This window comes from Pseudomyrmex gracilis, unplaced genomic scaffold (genome assembly GCF_002006095.1).
Source record: "Pseudomyrmex gracilis isolate BER0280 unplaced genomic scaffold, ASM200609v1 scaffold_32, whole genome shotgun sequence".
Taxonomy (NCBI): Eukaryota; Metazoa; Arthropoda; class Insecta; order Hymenoptera; family Formicidae; genus Pseudomyrmex; species Pseudomyrmex gracilis.
In genome coordinates, this window is record NW_018020616.1 from 677,648 (window position 1) to 697,118 (window position 19,471).

General features: G+C 40.1%; 1 protein-coding gene across 4 annotated transcripts in view; it reads left to right on the top strand.

Moving 5' to 3' along the window:
• The window catches only part of LOC109852658 (zwei Ig domain protein zig-8-like), a 239,300-nt gene extending 220,229 nt beyond the window's left edge, over positions 1–19,071 (top strand). For 3 of the 4 annotated variants that reach the window (XM_020424018.1, XM_020424019.1, XM_020424022.1), the window contains 3 exons: positions 2,996–3,123; positions 15,004–15,172; positions 15,618–19,071. In XM_020424018.1, coding sequence (XP_020279607.1) covers positions 2,996–3,123; positions 15,004–15,172; positions 15,618–15,709 — 389 coding nt within the window. In that variant the 3' untranslated portion in view covers positions 15,710–19,071. The remainder of the gene's footprint in view (positions 1–2,995; positions 3,124–15,003; positions 15,173–15,617) is intronic. The other variant, XM_020424020.1, reaches the window with a different exon arrangement.
• Positions 19,072–19,471: the final 400 nt, after the last annotated feature.

The window sequence follows — 19,471 nt, forward strand, 5'->3', positions numbered from 1 at the left end:
TTGTTTCCTACTAGATTTTTTCCACAAAGTTACATGTTACTCGTAGGTTATTATCGAAGTAAAATTTTCTGCGCACGCACGCACATATAAAAACAGCAGACGTACTTTTTTATTTGTAATAATTAAATTGAAATTTTAATTCAATGTTAATAAAATGAACAATTACGCTCGATTGTTAAATCGTTTATGAACTGTGTGTGCCTATGTGTGTGTGTGTGTGTGTGTGTGTCTGTACTGAGAAGAGACTACATCACAATTAATTGCGGATGATAAACGACGTAGACGAGTTATGACTGTATATCAACGAGTAATCCAAAACCCGTCAGAGAACATAAAATGCTTCGACAGTCGATGGACGGAAAAAACTCTTATATCGACGATTTTTATTAAACGACTTTAAGAGAATATAAAATGGCAATATAAAAAAAATATATATATATATATATATATTGATGATAATCGTAGTTGAGAAATGTATAAAGAAATCTCGTGAGAAATCTCCGTTAGTAATTCGCCGAGGCGAATTTACGCGAGACAGGATCGTAATAAGTATCCCATCAACTTGAGAATTTTGGGAACTCTTCGTTGAAGGGTCTGTGACGAGGCCTGATTTCGCCCGGAAAGTTTCCCGTCTGACGAAGACCGGCTTTCATTGGCGATTAACCGACGTTAAAGCGTATATTTGCGCGATCGATAAGCACGTAGACGCCACTGTGTGTTGCTTTTGAGAGCGGATGTTGTCGAGAAAGTAAAAAAAAAGTTCGAATATTTAGAAAGTCATAAATGACTACATATATATGTGTAAAATATAAAAAAATGGTTAAGAGTCTTTGGAAGAAAAAGCTTCGGGAAAAAGAAAGCACAAAGATGAGACGCGGAAGGGAAACGCCTGGCGCTGTTAACCACCCAGAGGGTTAACCGCCGTCGCGAGTATCATCCGTTGCACAAAAGCCGTAAAGTACGCTGCCCGGTTATTTCGGTCAATCCTCGAGGAGGAGGCCGCCCGGAAAATATTCACATCGATCTAGCGGCTGACCTCTCCCATTCCATCTCTTCCTCATAATACGCACACACACATACACACACATATGTGTATATATACACACACTCGTATACACATAATATATATATGTATATATATATATATATATATATATGTACACACGCGCGTAGCAGGAACAAGTTTGCGACCACGCTACAGATACCGGATACTCTGTATATGAAACGCCTCAAAGTGCTCTTTCGAAGGCGTGCATAGAGGCCAGGTCAAACGCATCACTCTTCGGCATCACAAAAGGACGCAAAACGGACCGTTCGTTCATCCGTTCGCGTCCGGCCGGACGCGAACTATAAATATCGAGTCACGATGACGTGGCCGACACTTTTTGGCATTATAAATAAAATTTCTGACGCGTTCATTCTCAGCGATGGTCTATTATCCGGTGTGAAAGAGCCGGTGGGCGATAGAGGAAGAGGCTTCCGGCAATAATTCCTACCGTTTTGAGAGGAGGATCGCCCCGAGTATGTAGTTTTGCATAATTCTCGCGGCAGATGCGGGAGAATCGCGATTCAGATTCCTGATTCAAATTCCCGCAACAATTTCTGACTCCGTGTGTCAAATCCTTAGTCCTGGTTAGGTTCCCTTAGAGACGAGAAACGCGTCGAATTATTTCTCTATGCATCTTTAATAACTCTAGTCTAGTTTTAGATCGAGAGATGAAACAGTTAGTTTTGCTTTGATAAAATTGTGTACGGGCTAGCAGAAAATGTGTTCCGTTTACATGAACGTGTTTATGACAAGCGCTGAAAGTTCTCTCAGCGAACAGTCAAAATAAAATGATACAAAGCTTTGTGTTGTTTTCACGGCGCGTCAACAAATGTTGCCTTTTGGTTTTACAAACCTGTATCCGGATCTCGTGCAGCGATATATATCCTCTCAAAAATTGCGTGTCAACATTTCATTATTGTCTTTTTTCCATGTTACTGAGAGCAGTTTGCTTTTTGCGATTTGCTTTGCGCAATGTTTGAGCTGTGCTGTCTGTTGTCAATAATTTCTTACTGTTCAGGGTCAAAGTAATAGTGCGCTTGATTCGTCTAACAAATAATACAGTTTTATAGTATTAGGTACATGTGTGTGTGTGTACGATGTTAAAGGACGCAAAATCTTCGCCGATCGTTCGCCAGAGCTATTGCGCTTTTCACAAGAGCTAACGCGTGGCCGTAAAATCGTAAAAAAAAAAACCAAAACACATCACAGACATTTACATGAAGGAAACGTAAAATTCTAGGTCGGGACGGGAAATCTTATCTTTAAATCTTTAGATTTAATCCGGCGAGAGACTAAGCGTCGCGTCGGTCTTGGCAAACTGGTCTCGAAGAGCAACGTGACAAATATCCGTTATTTACATAAAGCGCGCATAAAGTCATGAGACGCGCGTATAAGATCCCGCGAGTATTCGGATTCTCAAGTTTAATGCGGAAGAAAGTCGAGAACGCTCGCGCGCGCGCGTCTTCTTTATCTCAGGCGATATACACTTCCTCGAAAAAGGCGGGGGTTCGACCGAGGGCATTAAGAAATCATATCGCATTGCCGGGGAAGCGTTCCGCGATAACTGTCCGACGTTTGCATGAAATAAAGATTCCGAGCGCAGATGTAATATCGCGCTTGAGTTCTGGAATTTAATCCGTGCAGGAAACTACGCGGCCTACAAAGAGGAAGAGAAAAACACGAAATATATCACTGCGTCTTATATATATATATATATTTCTCGCGTAATGTAACATTTAAAGTACACGACTCTTTCTCTCTTTGTGTAACTTATTGCGTGGCGCGCGCTTCTTCTTCTCACGACGACAAAAATAGTCCCGATAATAAGTCACACTCCGCTGAAAAGTGAATCCGTTCTTTTTATCTCGCACGCAAACACGAACGTAAAGTAAACTGTGTAACATTCGAAAGAATCGCTTGCATGTAATATTTTTTACTTGTTTTCAGAACCAAAAACCGAGATCCTGGGTGCGCCGGATCTGTTCATCAATCGAGGTAGCACCATCAATCTTACGTGCGTCGTTCTGCAGAGTCCAGAACCACCTGCCTATATTTTCTGGAATCATAACGACGCGGTGAGTTCGATTGTTTCTGATCTGTATTTATTATCCTCCTCGTCTCTCGTTGTTGCCAGTCGCGCGGATATGTGCGCGCAGACTGACATTTCGGGAAACACTTTGGAGCTTAAGCGTCCGCAAGTTTGCGCGCGCAAACGAATAATGCACTGACGCTCGAGATATCGCGCGATTAGCGAGACCTAAATTTATTACTGACACGTACGACTCTGTCTGACTAACGCTGACTCCACATGGATAATTAATGATGATCTCACCTTCCGTGATATATTCTAATATCGCGGAAGGCAATACGTCGAATAAGTTTCTGCTTCGTTCGCCGCGCCGTGAGACCGAGTTTCCGCGAGATGAAATTTTCAACCTGCATGCCGGTTGAAACTTCCCTCTCGCCCTTCGCCGTCTCATGTTTATTGCGCGCACAGTTGTTCGGGATTATTATTTGTCGTGACTTTTGTGCTGTTATTATGATATTCTGTGAAATTTTTTCCATTATTAATTTTCACGAATGTCGACCTGATGCGAGATAATCCCGCACGCTAGCAATTTAAGAAACTCAATTTTTTTTTACTTCATTTTCACACAGTTTGCTAAAATTTCATAAATCTTAATAATAAAGGAGAGAATTTTCGATTTTAACACGAATATTAAAAGCGCCGTATCGAAAAGATTAAAGTTTCTTTAATCTTTTCGATACGGCGCTCGTCCGCCGCGTAACGTTACTTGACTACTTGCGAACCGCAAGCAAACGTATTAAATTGAGAAATTGACAGACACAAGAGTTGATACAAAAACTACTTACAAAGTATCCAGACTAAGAACATAACTGAAGAACGTAAACAATCCAATGGTTTCGGCATCTGTCGACTATAGTCGACGCTCGTCCTCAAGAAGAGGTTAACAAAGATTGGTGAATTTTCATTATATCTTATGAAGCAATGTTTTTTTTATAAGTACATAAATCAATAAAAAACAGTGTGACCTATTAAATGTTTGAAAATATAACATGATTGTTGAGAGATAATTATGTCGTTCTTTTTGATCCGTGACAATCTCGAGTATCGATTATCGATGATAATATGAATAATAAAAATTCCAAATAGCTATCTTACAGAAATAGTTGATCAAAATGTCTTTCAATGTTTATGAATTTTGAAAAAAAACAGATATTGTTCCCCTTTCCAAACGAATATTTTCAAACGCTTAGAATGTGTGAAAAAAATGTGTCGAATAAAAATTTCAAGAGTTACGGATATAAAACACACAGACACATAAAAGACGCCGTGTAACTTTTGTTGGAAATTTGTAATTCTTATCGCGTTTCGACAACATTTACTTGAAAAGAAAAAAATCTAATTTCTCCCTTGGAAGTGTGCCGGTTTTAAAGAGTTTTTATCTGATTTTAAAGAGGTGTTTTCTCTCGTGGAAGAATCTATGAATACTAACATGTGTAGAAAAAATGTGTCCGTCTATATCTTCCAGAGTTTATCGAAAAAATCGGGAAAGACACACTTCGATAATTTTTCTCTTTTCGTTAGATCAAATCTGTGCTTTTCGCGAAATTTGTCAGGGGAGCAACAGTGGCGAAGATGTGCGTGACAAATAGCCGTACGAAGCATCGGCGAAGGTCGATTTCTAATTAGGTACTTTGTCTAAAACTCTAAGAAAGTCGAACGTTTTCGATTAAAATGTTGATAGCAAACGGCAGGCACTATGCTTAACCACCCGCTGTCGTACAAGAATGTTGAGCAGCTCGAAATGTTTTTCGTCGCTAAGAATTAATCGAGCGGCATTTGCATCCTTCGAGGGACAAGCCCGTTGTTCTCTCGACATAATTCCGCCTGAAATATTTTCGCCACACGCCGCTTAATCCGGATGGTTAAAAGTTACGGCACGATATTTATACGCGTTAAGAGAGTGTATATACGCAGACTCGTTTGCGCGCATATTTATCATAATTAATATGCAACGCTCGTATGCGTATTTTATGGCAACTATTAAGCCAATCAAAATATGTCTGAATCGAGCTTAAAATTTACTTCACACAAGAATGTAAATATTCTGTTAAAAAAAAATATTATATATATGTATATAGTATATAATATATATTATTTTTTATATTATATATCTTTTTCCTCACAATTTTTGAACGTTCTATGATGAGCTCAAAGTGATAAACTACAAATTAAATACCAGATGAGAAAAGATATGAGAAAAGATAAGACAGTATATTATTTTACACTTTTTCTAGCGGAGACAAATTTGTGAGATTAAAACATCTTTTAGAATAGATTTTCAACATCACACATCTTAATTAAAGAGTAAACTTTCAGCGTGATAACAAAGTTGTTTTCGGACAAACAAAATAAGTATGTACGGCGTTTACAAAGAGAAATCATAACACATTCCGACGATGATGGCGACTGTTTGCGAACGGCTGACCGGCTAATAAATTTTGATCATGTCTCGGTTGGTTGGCTCGCCGCTAAATCGTGAGAGTCGCGGCAAAATTGGTAACGGCACTCAGGAGGTTCCATTAGGCGCATTAAGCCCTGACCGAGAGCTTTGGGACTCGCCTGGGCACGTAGAAACAACGCAAACCTTAAAGAGAACTCTGTCGCGCGTGACTAACGCGTGCAGTCTCGAAGGGTTCTGGACCGTAAATGAGCTGAGAGAGCTCCTTAATTCCTCGGGATATTATTTCTACGGTCACTCCCTTTGTCGCCTCTCGAGCAAGCAAGGTCTCTCTGTCATGCAAAATACACGTTTTATACACTAACGATTAGCGAAATCCGGATTTCTCGGTGAATAATAAATGAAGCGCGAGTCGAAACGTTTGTCGATCTGTTTATGTAATTAATACAAATTAATTTAATTATCACGCGCTTTTTGAAACATTTTTTGTCGATATATATCTATTCAAACGCGTTTCACATATCTATCCCCGCAGTATAATATTTTGTTCAAGTTTTGACGGTACAGATCTACATTACGTCACGATATCGAATTCAAAACGATATTATTATATGCTACATGTGAGTGTGTAAAAATGAAAACTTTTAAAACAATCTTTTGATATTTTGATATTTTTTTTACTTTATTACGTAAAAATATTGTAGTTTACGTAAAAGTATAGTCACAATTCGTATTCTAATCAAACCAATCAAAATGCGCGAGATCATTCTCTTTAAATATTTCGTCGTTTTCTCGATATATCTTCAATAAAGAGACCTCGCAAGCGTATAAGTTCCCGCGGGATCGATTAGTGGAAGTGAGACAGAGAACAGCTGCGCCATCCGCAATCGCGATTTCGTTCATCCCGTCCCGTAATGATTTATGCTCACGCGAGAGACCTCCGTGATCGGATATGATAAACTTGCGGTCGCGCTACAACCGATAAGGAACAATCTCCTAGGAATCGTCTCGAGAGAACCACGGCCGAAATTCTCTCTCCTACCGATAATAAAGTCGTTCGATCGATACACTGGCGCTGCGAAACATTTTCCGGCCGCGAGGAATCCGTCGGAACCACCCGAGCGCGTTTGCTTTCACGCTCCGATACTCCTTATCCCTTTGATTTTGATTGAATTTCATGCCTGCGTCTGTGTTGCGGAGACCGCAACCCGAGGCGACGTGCGGCGTTGCTTGTCGATGCGCAACAAATGACACTTTCCCAAATACGGAAGGGTGTTAATCCCCTTAAAACACGTATCTCAGTTTTGAAAATTCATTTTGTTTAATTCATGAAAATCTCAGTGAGAAAAATAGAAAAAAAATCTGTCTCCCCACTAGACAGTCGAAATTGTTACTTTATGTTATTATTTCGTCTCGCGCTGTTGTCACCGAGAATCATCTCCGAAATATCTGCCACCTTTGTCGATGTAGAACAAAGATATCACATGTCTCGTCAACCGCGCTCTTTATTTAATTGTGTAATATTTTTGCTCGAGATATTTTTTCTCTGGCTGCACGAAGACAGATATATGCAACAAAAATGTATTTTTTTAAATTCTAAAATTACTCGGAAAAAATTCTTAAAAAATTGGTAGAACGAAGCGTTTCTTGAAAATACTAGCACAACACAGGCGCACGCTACGCGCTCGCTATTGTCATTTTTATTTTAATGTGTTGTGTAAGTTAACACAATCTGTTACCGCGATGACAGCTAATATATACGTCTTATAAAACATAATATACATATGAGAGATGTCAGAAATAACGCGTGAAAATCAAACTCGAAAAATAGTGAGAGAGAAGTGGAAAAACAACACGTGACTAAAGTTACGTGACAGAAAAAAGAGTAAAAAAGAGAATATTATATATATTATATGTAATATTCTATATCTATATATAATACACACACATACGCATATATGTATTTATATATATGTATACCGTAATCACATGACTGAAGTCAGTAACACCGCCGCGGTCGCGCGGCCGAGGTCAGTGACTCCACCGCAGTCGCGCGACCGAGTTCATTGACCCCGCCGCGGTCGCGCGACCGAGTTCATTGACCCCGCCGCGGTCGCGCGACCGAGTTCATTGACCCCGCCGCGGTCGCGCGACCGAGGCCAGTGACCCCGCCCCCACCAAGGCCGCGCGCCCGCGGTCAGTGACATTACTCTGTAGTATGTATATAATACATATAATACAATATAAAGTATAATATTATAAATATATAATAAATTATATATATAATATGTATTATATTTAATGTTATATATAATATAAATTACACTCACGTTATTTTCACGTGTTGTTTTTCTACTCTTTCCTGTTACTTAACTATTACTCGATTACTGCACAATGTTTCTGCATGTTTATTTTTCTAATATTAGCTCTATCGTTGTGATTCAGGTCAATTGAGTGAATCGGTTTACCTTGAGAAAATCCTGTTTAAGAGATGGTTAAACAGGATAACATATTTTTCGCCTTATTTATATATCGATCGTGGAACGCTGCCAGAAAAGAAGAGAGAAGAAAACAAGGGAGACCGACAGCGATGCCAAATCGGTTTCCGTGGTATTACCGCGAGACAGAAATAAAAGCTTTTTGCAGATTTGTGATAGCTGTCCGCCGTCGATGGTAAACCAACGACACCCGACAATCGCATTCCGAAAAGCGTATCAAAATACCGCGGATAAACCGTAATTATGACTTTACGCCAATATTAATTCTATTATTTCGGACAGACAGAAAAAACGCGCAGCTTGTTTTTTGTCGTGTTTTTTCACGTAACTTCGACGCATCCGAATGACGGAGTTTTTGTTGTATTGATTTCGATGGCCGCCATTGTTGCTCCCTTCTGTTCCACAAATAAGGCGCAGGGGGGTTGGAGACGCGAGAAATTATCCGATATCAGTCAAACAAAATCGTAAAAGACGCATAAACAATTAAATGGGTGTTTATACGTTACATACGTTCTCGTAAATATAAAGTTTGTTCGGTTAAACGTCCGATGCCGTGTGTGTGACGATCACTCCGATCCCATGTAAACACACTTCCGAGTGTAATCTTTATTTCGTTGACTCACGTGCGAACCTCAAGTGTCCCTTCGTGCGACCGGGCGCGTCATCCCGCCGGCGGCGCTTTTATTTACGGTTGTTTGCGTGTCGGCTACAATTCCGGCGTTGAGTACCGGACAAAAAAAGAACTGGTAACACACATCGTCAAGAGCGTTACGCTCATGCGTGAATCACAGCGAACGTAATATTTTCTTTTTTTTTGTTTCTTTGTTTTTGTAAATTGCGGTGGACACTCTCAAGAACACGGGGCGAGAATTGTGTGTAGATGGCTACTTGGAAAGAATAACGCGCGTACACAGTGTCCTACGGTGTTGTTTTGCAAAAGCATACAATATATACGTATCGCAAAATAAGTAGCGACGCGCGCTTTGTGTCGGACTCGTAGTGAATATGTAAATAGCATGTAAAAATAAAAATAAATAAAAACGATCGTTAACTGAATGAATGAATGCTACAAATAGGTGAAACACACATGCTGAGCGCGCCACACACAAGAACGAATAAAAATCGAATTCGCGATAAAATAAAAATTGATAAAATTTGTTATTTTTCTCGACGCAATTTCTCGATAGAAAGAATAACATCGATCAACAGGCATTAATTATGCAGAAACCGCGATTATATGGCTTTCAAACGTTTTCTGCGAGAAATTGAGTGACTTCTCCGGTCACAGATGGCAGATAATGAACTTGTTACATTTCAATGTAAAAAAAAAAAAAAAAAAAAAAAAAAAAAAAAAAAACGTCAAACGTCAAGCATAAAATTTGAATAAATGAAAGAATAATACGAAAAGCGAGCCACTTGTGACAATGCGCGTCCTACTTTCTCATAAATCTTTGTTTAACTCCTATGAAGTTTGCCACGCCGTTTAACGTCATTACAGGGTAACGTTATTATTGTTCGCATCACACACATGCGCAGCACATTTTAATAACTGCGTATAGCGTAATATATGATATGCTTAATATCAATATTATATAAGAGTTAATTAATAATAATAATAAATCTGTATATTTTCTCGCTCTGCATCTACCGCAAGTACGTATCTGCATTTAATGTTCGCGCGGTTGTCACTCTACTTTGATTTTCGCGCTGATTTATCGCCAAATTACATCCATTGCGGTTATTTAGGTTTCGATCTTCTTCGGAGTTCGAAAGCGCGCGCGTTACTTTTACTACTTTTATTAGTCCGTCCGAAATAGCTGCCTCACTTCTGACCGATATAGAATAAAGCTGTCACACGTCACTCTTAATGCATTCTCCGTTTGATCGTCTTTTGCTCGAGAGGCTGTCTCTGGCTAGTGCGCGAAGGCGAAATAAATCAGTCGTTTCTCCGTCTTGCTGACGCTTCGCGGTTTTTCTCTCTGTTAAATGACTCGTGCGCGGACACTGCTGTAAATCCACGAAATTCCAAAACTACTTCAAAAAGTACCGCGATCTAGGACAGAAAGTGTTCATATTTCTTCGCGGAATGCAAAAAAAAAAAATGCGATTCTTTCCGCTGTCTTAACGAATATCGATACACGACTATATGTATGGGCTTTCTAGAATTATTCGCGACGTCCGGCTTCGTGTTCGGTTAAGCGAGTAGTTCAGTCAGCCTTGGTGAAACTCGCAGCGTTTTGGACGTGATATTGAATATTCCACGGTAAACACATCAGAATTCCGTGCATGCAATGCAGTGGCATTACGATATACGCCCTATGTACGTCGGTCGCGTCGCTTTTCGAAAACATCTCACATTTACCGCGCTCGACATATACATATAACGGATGCGCATCACCTCGGGGAACAGCGAAATCTCGAAATAACAGTCGATTTCAACTCGTAACTACTAGCACCTTTACTACTCGCCGAGAGTAGAGAGCGGTTCAACAGCGACAAAAAAAAAAAAAAAAAATCCGTTCCGAAAAACACCAAAAATATGTAGATTCCAAGTAACGTTTATCAAAGCGAATGAAAAATAGCGGAACTACCACACGGAAAGGATGAGATGTTGCGCGAACAAAGAGAAAATATAAAATATCGACGAAAAATATTAACACGCGCGTGCACATTCGTCAAATTGTAGTTTAACGACTCGATCTTGTCCTCTCGTTGAAAAAATCAAAGGAAAGAATAAAATTGCGTCATCTGCATGAATATGGATAAAAAGATATCGATATAGAGGTTATTGCTAAAAAGAGGAAAATTGCAAGAACACAAGCTTGGATAACACAAAAAAATGTGCAAAATTTGAAAAACACTATGCACACATATATTAATATACAAAAAAAAAGTAAATAAATAAATAGGAACACGCTCACGCAGGGTATTGTTGGTAATTTTGTATTATAATATTAACATGCCCGCAGCATCAGTTTATTTAACATAATCGGTCGGTCCAACATTTGCAGACGACAATGGGATATTGTAATTTTGTTTAATCCACTTGTATTTTATACGCAGAAATATGTGTTTAAATTCACATAATACGAACTATGATGTCAATGGATTTATTAATGAATTAATGAATTAATATTTTGCGCAAATTCATTAAAAATCCATACGCTGTGAGTATAATGTGACTAATGTATTCAATCGCGTTGTTAATAATTTCGTTACTGTTTTCCGAGCAATCACGCGGCGAGAATCTGCGGCGTTTGACAATCGATTGTGTCGTTTTGCAATTTACTGCCGTATAATGTGTGATTATCGGTTAGAAGCAACGGCACACAACGAAACCATTAAAACGTCCAAATTGAAAAGCGACAACAAAAAAACTTGATGAAACTTGAACGGCGAAGAGAAAGAGGACGGGGAAGAGATGAGAGAAAGGATAAGAATGTGGACAATACAATGGGAGGTGCGGAGCGGATGTAAGGTTATTAGAATGCGCGGGAGCAAAGACCGATAAGACTGATAGGTATGACAAAAGTAGTACTAAGTCGCGGACGGGCGGAAAAGTCATTCCAACGGATCATTGAGCCCGAGATGTTCCATCGGAGTCGACCGGCAATCCCGTCGATTTCCTTCGTGTAAGAGCATGTAATGAGTTTGACGAGATCCTCTCCCTCAAATCCTTTCCGCTTCCTCACTCCGCGATGCAAACTTTCGTACGCGTCTTTAAAACTTAGGCAAATTACGAGTTCCAAGACGCACAACGCTGAAATTATCTGGCTTGCTGAACTGCACTCTGACTGCTGATAACCTCAGATAAAACTATGTTAAATCCGCGAACCGACCTTTCTCTCTCTTGCGTGTTAGTTAGAAGAGAAACATTGTTTTTTTTTTTTTTATTTTTTACTACTTCGGAACTCTTTTATACATTTCGCGCACTTTACATTCCGGAATTCTCGGAACGAATAAGTTCGAGAGAAAGTTCGCGGCTTAATTCAGTGTATTTTGTTAGGAAAGAGATTTATAGTCGCGTTAATTTTTACTGTCAATTCTTTTTTTTTTCGACAATCGAAAACCGTTTGTTTTATATGTTTCCGTTAAATAGGATTTGAAATTACGTGAAACATAAGTGAGAGAGAGATATCTTTCTTGTCGGTGGGAAAACGAGAAGAAGTAAATTGCAACGAACGTTTTGTAAAATGACAACGAAACAAAAACTGTAAATATTCAGCTTAATGTTCGTTCGTTTCAGATCAATTTACATTCGCGAGAGTTAATCGGCGAGTAATTGGTCGCCGTTTTAATTCAATCATCAATACGAAGTCAGTGCGATTAATGAACTGAAAATTGGATATATTATTTATTCATTCGGCGACGAGATCGAATAGAATTAAATAAAAATCAATTCGAAGTATCGCGCTCGCTCGAATAATTACAAGAATGTAATTTGCAAAATTTTCTCGTAATTACGGAACGCGCGGAAGACAGCGCGCGCGGAATATGTTGCAACGTACGGCATCAAACATGTAACACGCGTCTACGTATATGTACGTAGTCATAAAATATTAGAAGAACAATTATACTCGTTTCACGTGATGAGCGTTGTAAGAACGCACACGTTTCTCCAACGCTTAAAGACCGTAAATTCTAAATTCTTGAAAAATTTATTAAAATACTTTCGTACAACGATATGTTACGTTAGATTTGAGAATTGCAACTTGATCGCGGTGTTGAATTTGTTTGTTCAGGCGATCGAAAGAAAATTTTTGAAGCACTAATTTAACTTAATTATAAAAATCTTTAGCGTAAAATGTATAAATGCGGTTACGCGCGCGTTCGGGTCGCGCGTTTGCCAGCATTATTGCGTTTCTCGTACGAACTGTTGGATTAACCGTGGACTTTCGAAAGTTTCGCGTATATTATCCTGCGTTAGACCGCAGCGCGCGGTTTAGATAATAGAACGGAAGGAAGGTAGCGCGGCGCAACGAGGCGCTTATCAAACTCGGCTGTGCTAACTTTCTCGTCCGATTAATCGCACGCTTTGAGACCAACAGCGGCGAAGGCGGATAAACAACACGGCGACCGATATTCTTATCCGCGAGATTCAACGCGACGCAGCAGTTCAGAAAAAATTAAATTTTCCCGAGTACAGCTGATACCGGCGCTTTTAATGAAGGAAACTTCAGAGAAAAACACGCTTCGTCCTTTATCTTCGTTCCCTTTAAATAATTATTGTTCAATAGACTATATAATGCGTTATTGAACCTTTTAACATAATAGCGGAATTTAAAAAACTGTCAAAAACACTGTCAAACACTGAAATGTATTTCTCAGTTTTCCGACAATCGGGACGTTTTATTTCTAACTAAAACAATCACGAGAGAACACAACATCCACATTTTTTAACGTCGATAAGACAACCGAGAAGTGAATATCCAACAACGTGTTGCCAGAGATGCTCTACAATTCCAGTTCCCTTAAGAAGGCTTACGTGCCTCTCAGACGGAGGCGCGTTACCGTGAAGTTCCGGCCGTTCTCTCTGCAGATTATTTATTTAAAAATCCTTCTCTCGCGGCGCTCTCCGCCTCTTATTCCTTTCAATGCGCGTACACCGAATGTTGGACCCTGCCAACCTGGCGTTAAAGCGGTACTCGTGACGAGCGTCGTCGAGTGGAACAGACATAGGATAAACACGACATTCGCCGGAGCCGTGCGACGAGTACTCTACTAGCGTTTGGGCGTTGCATGCAATTTTCCAACGAAAATTCGTAGGCTGACATAACAGTTGTGAAATACTTGAATTATTTTTTTTTCTCTCCTCGCGAACATTTAATGTTTGAGAAACGAAAATTAAGATTTTATCGAACGAAGTTAAACAAACTCAGAGATTTGTGATTTTTATAATAAGAATAACAAATATAAACAAGAGAAATTGCTCGATCAACAGCACGGTACAGAATATAAACACAAAAGGACTTCTAAGATCGAGCAAATAAAGCAGATCCTCGAGCTAAAAATTCCTTCGGTTTGTTTGTTCAGAAATTTAATTGACGAGAACGTTTTCAATTCTCACTTGGGTTATCTTTAATCGCATGATTGTATTTTATGAAGGTTCAAAGCGGGATTCTCGCTATTTAAATTTCTCAACAAATAAACAAAAAGAATTTTTAACTCAAAGCGTCTGCATTATTTGTTCGAGGACCTCTTGGAGAAGAAGTCCCGTTTACATATTCTGTACTGTGTTGGATTAAAGAATATTAAAACAAAACCGACGATGATTACACGTTCTTTGCATAATAATTTTGCCATATGTTTTCTATAATATACAGAACAGTTGCAACGCGCATCACACTTTTTTTATCTATTTTAAAAATTACTTAATACAACGGCTAATAATTTCAAAAGTAAGTATAGTTACTACACGCGAAGAGAAATACACAAAGTTAAAGTAAACTCTTATTCACCTATATCGCGTGGAAATTCGTCCGCGCGCGCAGAGAATAATATTTATCCTGGAAAATATCCTCCGGGCATAAGTCGCCGACGAAGCAATTTGCACCGAACGTCGGAGGCGAACTTCTCCGTCCCCTCTCCCTTCGCGTTCTGACACCGTCCGTACTACTTTACAACCTTTTTCTCGATCCTGTAGAACGCGCTGGAAAGACTTTCCTTTCTAAGAGGAAAACCTCGTATTTTTTCCGCCCATTGCCTGTTATTCTTGCCGGAGTCTGAAAGAAAATCCTTCGACGAGCTTATCTTCGCACCCGTCGTCTTCATAGTCAATACCCATGAAGGGAGTGCCCTCAATAAAAACTGTATTCTGTCGTTGGTTAGCCGTGTGTATATATATATATATATATATATATATATATATATCTTGCCCGTCTTACCTCACCTTCCTTAGCCTCGATTCCTCGTTCGACCTGAGAGATGTATCCATTCCGTCTTAAGAATCGCTCGATCTCTCGGTTTTCAGATAATCAGCTACGACTCCACCAGAGGTGGCGTTTCCGTGGTCACGGAAAAGGGTGACAGCACGACGAGTTTCCTTCTGGTGCAAGAAGCAAAACCGTCTGACTCGGGACGGTACACTTGCAACCCCAGTAACGCTCAACCAAAGTCGATCACCGTACACGTACTAAACGGTGAGTAATCAAAAGATGCGAAAACGAATTTTTCGTCGCGCGATTCTCGCAAAACAATGCGTCGAGTATCAGAAGTCAAACATGTAAATTTCGCGCGACTCAATTTTTTTCTTTTTCTCGCATCCATTGGCTCGAATCTTGTTACAAAATTCTTATCTAGTAAAATGAGACTTATGTGTATTTTGGTAGCTCTGAGACACGCGCGTTCTTTATACTTCGCACAACTCGTTTGGACTTAATGAATTCCCTCTAATGTCAGAAACAGCCTACGAAAATCTACGAAAACCGTGCCAATTATGGACAGGAAAATAATTAGCTAAATTGCAGCCGACACGGCCGCGGCGCCATTCTCATTTTGGTCGGGCAATAAAAAGCACAATGGGAAGAGCAAGGTCCCTGCCTCCCGCAGGTCTTCAGAAAATTTAAGTGTTGCCCTCTGTTTCAGGAGAGTATCCCGCGGCAATGCAGCACGGCGGTCAGGCCAAGCAACCGAGGCTGTATTCTCTTTTGCTCTGTCTGTGTCTGCTACTTTACTAATTGCTCTATTCTATCGCGCACTTTCGAAGGAAGAAGTCAAGAAGACAATTCAGAAACGGAGAACGAGAATGTGTGCGCGAGAAAAAAAAAAGCGAATAAGAGAGTGTGCGTTATGAGAGTGTGTGTTTGATGTGAAAAACAGAGTGAGTGAGTTGTGTGTGAAAGAGAGAGAGAGAGAGAGAGAAAGAGAGAGAGAGAGAGATATTTCCGATATGAGATGCTCGAACGTTACCAAAGTGTCAGGGAAGTCACGACTAGATACGGTGCGACGATGCGGTGCATCCTACGCTTTTGACTGTGCACCGGAACGATGACTCTTTCGCAACGACGCGCCGTTTGTCGATGCAACGGAGCAACGACAGGAGCGCGTCCAGAACCACAGCACTGCAGCGTGACGACGATGCTTTTAGCGATGTCTCGTCGATGAGGTTGCGCGCCAATTTCGGATTATACGATAATACATATATGTAGACGAAAATGCGCGTTTCACGGTTATCTAGGTTTCAATAAGCGTCAACAAACAAACAAACAAAAATAAAATCATCGATCGGTTTTATTACCGACGGACGTTGTTCGTAAGTTCGTTTTAATTTTACGCTTGATTGAAAATGACGATCACACGTGTGTGTATTCGACGTATGTAATACGACACGTGACTCGATGTGACGAAATTAAAGACAATGCGAGCGGAAACACACACACGCACACACGAATGTATATCACACAGGATGTCGCAGAAGTCGCGCGTACTTTTGTACGAACTTTTCTCTCTCTTTTCGTCTAAAAATGTACATTTTTATACTCTTAAATTAAAGTTTTCTCTCTCTACTTGTACAAGTAAAATCTTTTAAAAGTGTTGGAAAAGAATATATGCACAATTTTTTACAATAAATTTACATTCTACCCAAAAGTTTTCAAATTCCGCGATCGTCCGCAATTCCGAGACTCTCGAAATAATCGACTTATTTTTCAATGGAACTGCAAACACCTCTGGTTGAAAAAAAAAAAAGAAAAAATAGCGAATCTTCTGGGACATCTTGTACACACACACACACGCGCGCGCGCGCGCGCGCGTAAATAGCAAAAGTCTGAAAAAGAATGTGGACACAGTAAAGTCGAAAAAGACCGAGAATGAAGACAGAGAGTGAAAGAGTGAGAGATCAAAGTGGTAGAAAGGATGAGAGAGAGAGAGAGAGGAAGGAAGGAAAATAGAGGAGGACGCGCACGTGAGCAGTGCTCGCCTTCCCCAGCACGTGCATAATTCGAATAGACCCGAAGCGAGTCTGCCGACTCGCGGAAGTTTCGAAACTGGCAAAGCTAGTAGTGCGGATGCATCGTCGAAGAACGAATCGTTGCCACGCAACCGCGGCTTTGACCGAATCGGGTATGTGCGCTTCGGAAATCTACGCGGCTGTGTAACCACGGACCCGCCACACGACCAGTTTGTACCGGCCGTACATTGATTCTTCCGTGGCGACATGCACAAGAGCCTTTTGTCAATGCTCGATTCTCGTGTTCCAATATTGACGCCGCACTTTCGGCCACCGGCGAGAAACGAGCGGCGAAATCTCGAATTTCCACGCGCCTGAAAAGCACCGCCGATTATCACGTAATCGGATGTATCACGTGATGTCTCTTGACTCTTCTCTTATTATTTCCTTGTTTTCGAAAACGGCGCGACATTTCGAAGCGATTAACTTCGTTAATCGTTGAACGCTCGATGAGAGACGTGTATCTGTATATACGATATATTTTTGTTTATTAATCGGTAAGTAGCGATTTTTTACATTTGAAACTCTCCAGGACTTGGCTTTGATCGCGAGCAGTCACGTCGTTTTTTTACAACTAAGAAATGTCGGTTTACAACGCAATTAATTCTGTTTTTTTTTTTTTGCTCCCAGTTGCGTATTGTGAAATTCAATAGCAGTTTCGTTTCTGTTACCGTTTGCTGCGTTTATTGTCAAAGAGTACGAGTACAAAGCGAGAGATATTCGCATTGTGCGACGATACATATGCATTAATCGCGTTACATGATGTGCTTCGAGAGTTCGAAGAGAAAAGGACTTTTACGTTTCAAAGCAAAAAATATTTATGTGACAAATGCGCAAAAAGGATTTTTCCGAGCATTATTATATATTAATATTAGTAGAATCTACACTCGGTAATGGTATATCTGCGAGGCAATGCGCGTTAAAATTTTATCGTATTGTTATTTTGCGAGCGAGATTTCGGAGCTTCGTTTCTGAACGATACCCTTTTGCCATAAAGCAAATTAATTTTTGTAAGCGCACGAGAGAGAAAGAGAGAGATCTCCTTCTCTGTCGGGATTAACAGAAATACGCCATAAAGCGGCGGTGTCCGTCCGTAGGATAAACGCGGCGTCGGATGAAAAATATTTAAAAACGCGGCATTAAACTAAAATCCTCTTAATTAATTTAGACACGCAGAAGCTTTCATTTTCTGTGTAGCGTTTCGCATTGTTTATGCAATTTACGGAATCGCTCGTGTCGGCAAAATCGCCTGTACCTATCTAACCATCACACCGCGGTTGAAACAAAAGATAACAATTAAATTCATCTTTCCGCTTCTCCGGGAAGAGCGTTTTTCTGGGACGCGGAGGTGGGAAGGGGGATATAATGAAGAAGAGTCGGTCACGCGTGCAATCCGTGTATATAGCAGGTACGCGGGAGCAATGGGAGGATAAGCGACGAGAGAGCGCATCGCCCGTAATCGATCAAGCCCGTGTGAAAGGCGCGCGAGACGAACATCCGGTTCAATTAGCTCTTGCAATTTGCTCTTTTCAAGCTGCTCTGCCCATTCGTCTTTACGGGCAATACCTTCAACTATAATATCGAATTTCGCGCGGCGCTGCCCGGCGTTAGCCATAACTCATGCTCACACTGTTGCTGTCCTTATTCGTTTCTTACGCTGCGCGTATCTCGCAGCTTTCATCGAAACACGCCGAAAAACGCCACGGGAGTTCTCGCCGATGATTTTCGTTCCAAGATTTAAATTAATGTTTTTAAATATGAACATAAATAAAGCGAGATGTAGAGGTGTGACCTCCGGCTCTTGTAAATTTCCAAGAAAACGGCTATATTGAGACCAAAGCAGGGATGTGCAAATATATATATAAATGAATCGATCAATTGATAAGAATTTAAAATATAGTCGAAACGTTTTGATTACAAAAAATCTCTCATTTATTTATTTATTACAACATCCTGCTTTGGACTCTGTATAACCCGTTTTCTTTGAAATTTATATTGGAATGAACATAAATATTTGAGTAATTTTGCATTATCACGTATATTTATACGCACATTATTATTTGTATTCAAAACTAACGAAAGTATCGGAAATCCGACAAATTTTATTATATTAAAATTGATATAAAACATCTTAAAAAAATGTGTTCTTTTTTTAATTTTGAAAATAAGAAACCACGTGACACGCGTATTTTTCGATTGTCCGGAAGTAATTATTATATTGTGTAAGAAATCAGTGATAGGGATTCGGGTGCATAAAGCACTACACTTTTTTTATGTTCATATATGCTATTTTTAACGCTGATATAAATGAACAACTACTTTGTTGCGCGGTCGTAATAGCTGCCTAGGAGTCGCCCGTCCTGGCTGACGAATGAATCCTGCCGTAGATTTGCCGGCACTCTCTGGTCCTCGATCGGGAATAATCGGCAAGGCCGATCACCAGCGAGTGCTATTTGTCTTTACACAGATCACGCAAAATGAGCGTGACACG